General features: G+C 46.9%; 1 protein-coding gene across 1 annotated transcript; it reads left to right on the forward strand.

The window, feature by feature from the left end:
• Window positions 1–89: 89 nt before the first annotated feature.
• On the forward strand, window positions 90–489 carry H257_12542 (hypothetical protein; the record flags this gene model as incomplete). The annotated part of the gene is made up of 2 exons (XM_009839785.1): window positions 90–398; window positions 463–489. The coding sequence occupies 2 exons, from the start codon at window positions 90–92 to the stop codon at window positions 487–489; spliced, it is 336 nt and encodes a 111-aa protein (XP_009838087.1).
• Window positions 490–1183: the final 694 nt, after the last annotated feature.

Here is a 1183-nt window from a genome sequence, read left to right on the forward strand (position 1 = left end):
TGGCCAACAACAACATTATCAACGATGCCGACGTTTTTCCGCCGGCGGATGTTTACCCACCGACGGACGAATACATGCAAAGTGATCGCATGGATTTCGAGGAATATCAACAAGCCCCAGTGACCAAAGGACGTGGAGGGCGCAAAGTTTCTGCCCTGGACGATGACATCAGCAGCGATTCGGACGATTCCGACAACATGATGCCCCGAAAGAAGAAGCCGCGTCAGCAAAAAGAACGACGATCGGCCGGGTCAATTATTGGTGAAGCGATGTCAAAGTTGGTCGAGGTCGAAAACGCTAAACTGGATCAAGTGAAGAAAAGTAGTACCGATCCACACGAGCGTATAGCTGCCGCCATTCATTGCCTCATGGAAAACTACGGCCATATGGATGGTCACGTAATTGCAAACTTAGCAGACAAGCTTGGCGAAGGTTTCAATGCAACAATTTTTTTGGCATTAGGCGGGAATGCGCGCGATGCCTGGGTAGAAAAACTGATTTAGTAGCATGAATAATATCGATGCAACTACAAATATTTTTCAACTAATTACATGATTTACATGGATTGCATTATTAATATCTATGCTACTGCTGATTGTGCTGAGTATATTGTTCCCACATTGCGGTGGAAATAACATCCCGCTGTTCGCATGCAGCAGCGGATAGATCTTCATTGTCCGTGTAATGGCCCTCGTTGTGGTTGACCACTCGCTTAGCACGACGGCGATTTCGACGTCGCATATCTCGTTCAGCCTTGTTTAGGTAATGTCTATCGCTTTCAAGGCCGTCGATGATATTGTGCATGGCACATAGAGCGTAGACGAGGTTGACTTGGCTTGGGAATGGGTACTCCGGGGCGGTTACAAGGATACGGAACCGCTTCTTAAGCACGCCAAAGATTCGCTCGATACAGTTACGTTGCTGAGCATGACGAAGGTTGTACAACTCTTTAGGAGATTGGGGCTTCTGATTGCCTAGTGACCACTCGCGTAGGTGATAACGGACTCCCCGATAAGGCGTCAACAGATTAAGGCGTAGACCGTATCCAGCGTCACCTAAACTATGTTATTAATAGATATTAAAATATATTTTTACCAAGATACATCTTTCCCGGGGGAATAACAAATCCTTTGTTCAGCAGCGCATCCTCGAGAACACGCCCATCTGATGCAGAACCTTCCCA

Source organism: Aphanomyces astaci (genome assembly GCF_000520075.1).
Source record: "Aphanomyces astaci strain APO3 unplaced genomic scaffold supercont1.41, whole genome shotgun sequence".
NCBI lineage: Eukaryota > Oomycota > Saprolegniomycetes > Saprolegniales > Verrucalvaceae > Aphanomyces > Aphanomyces astaci.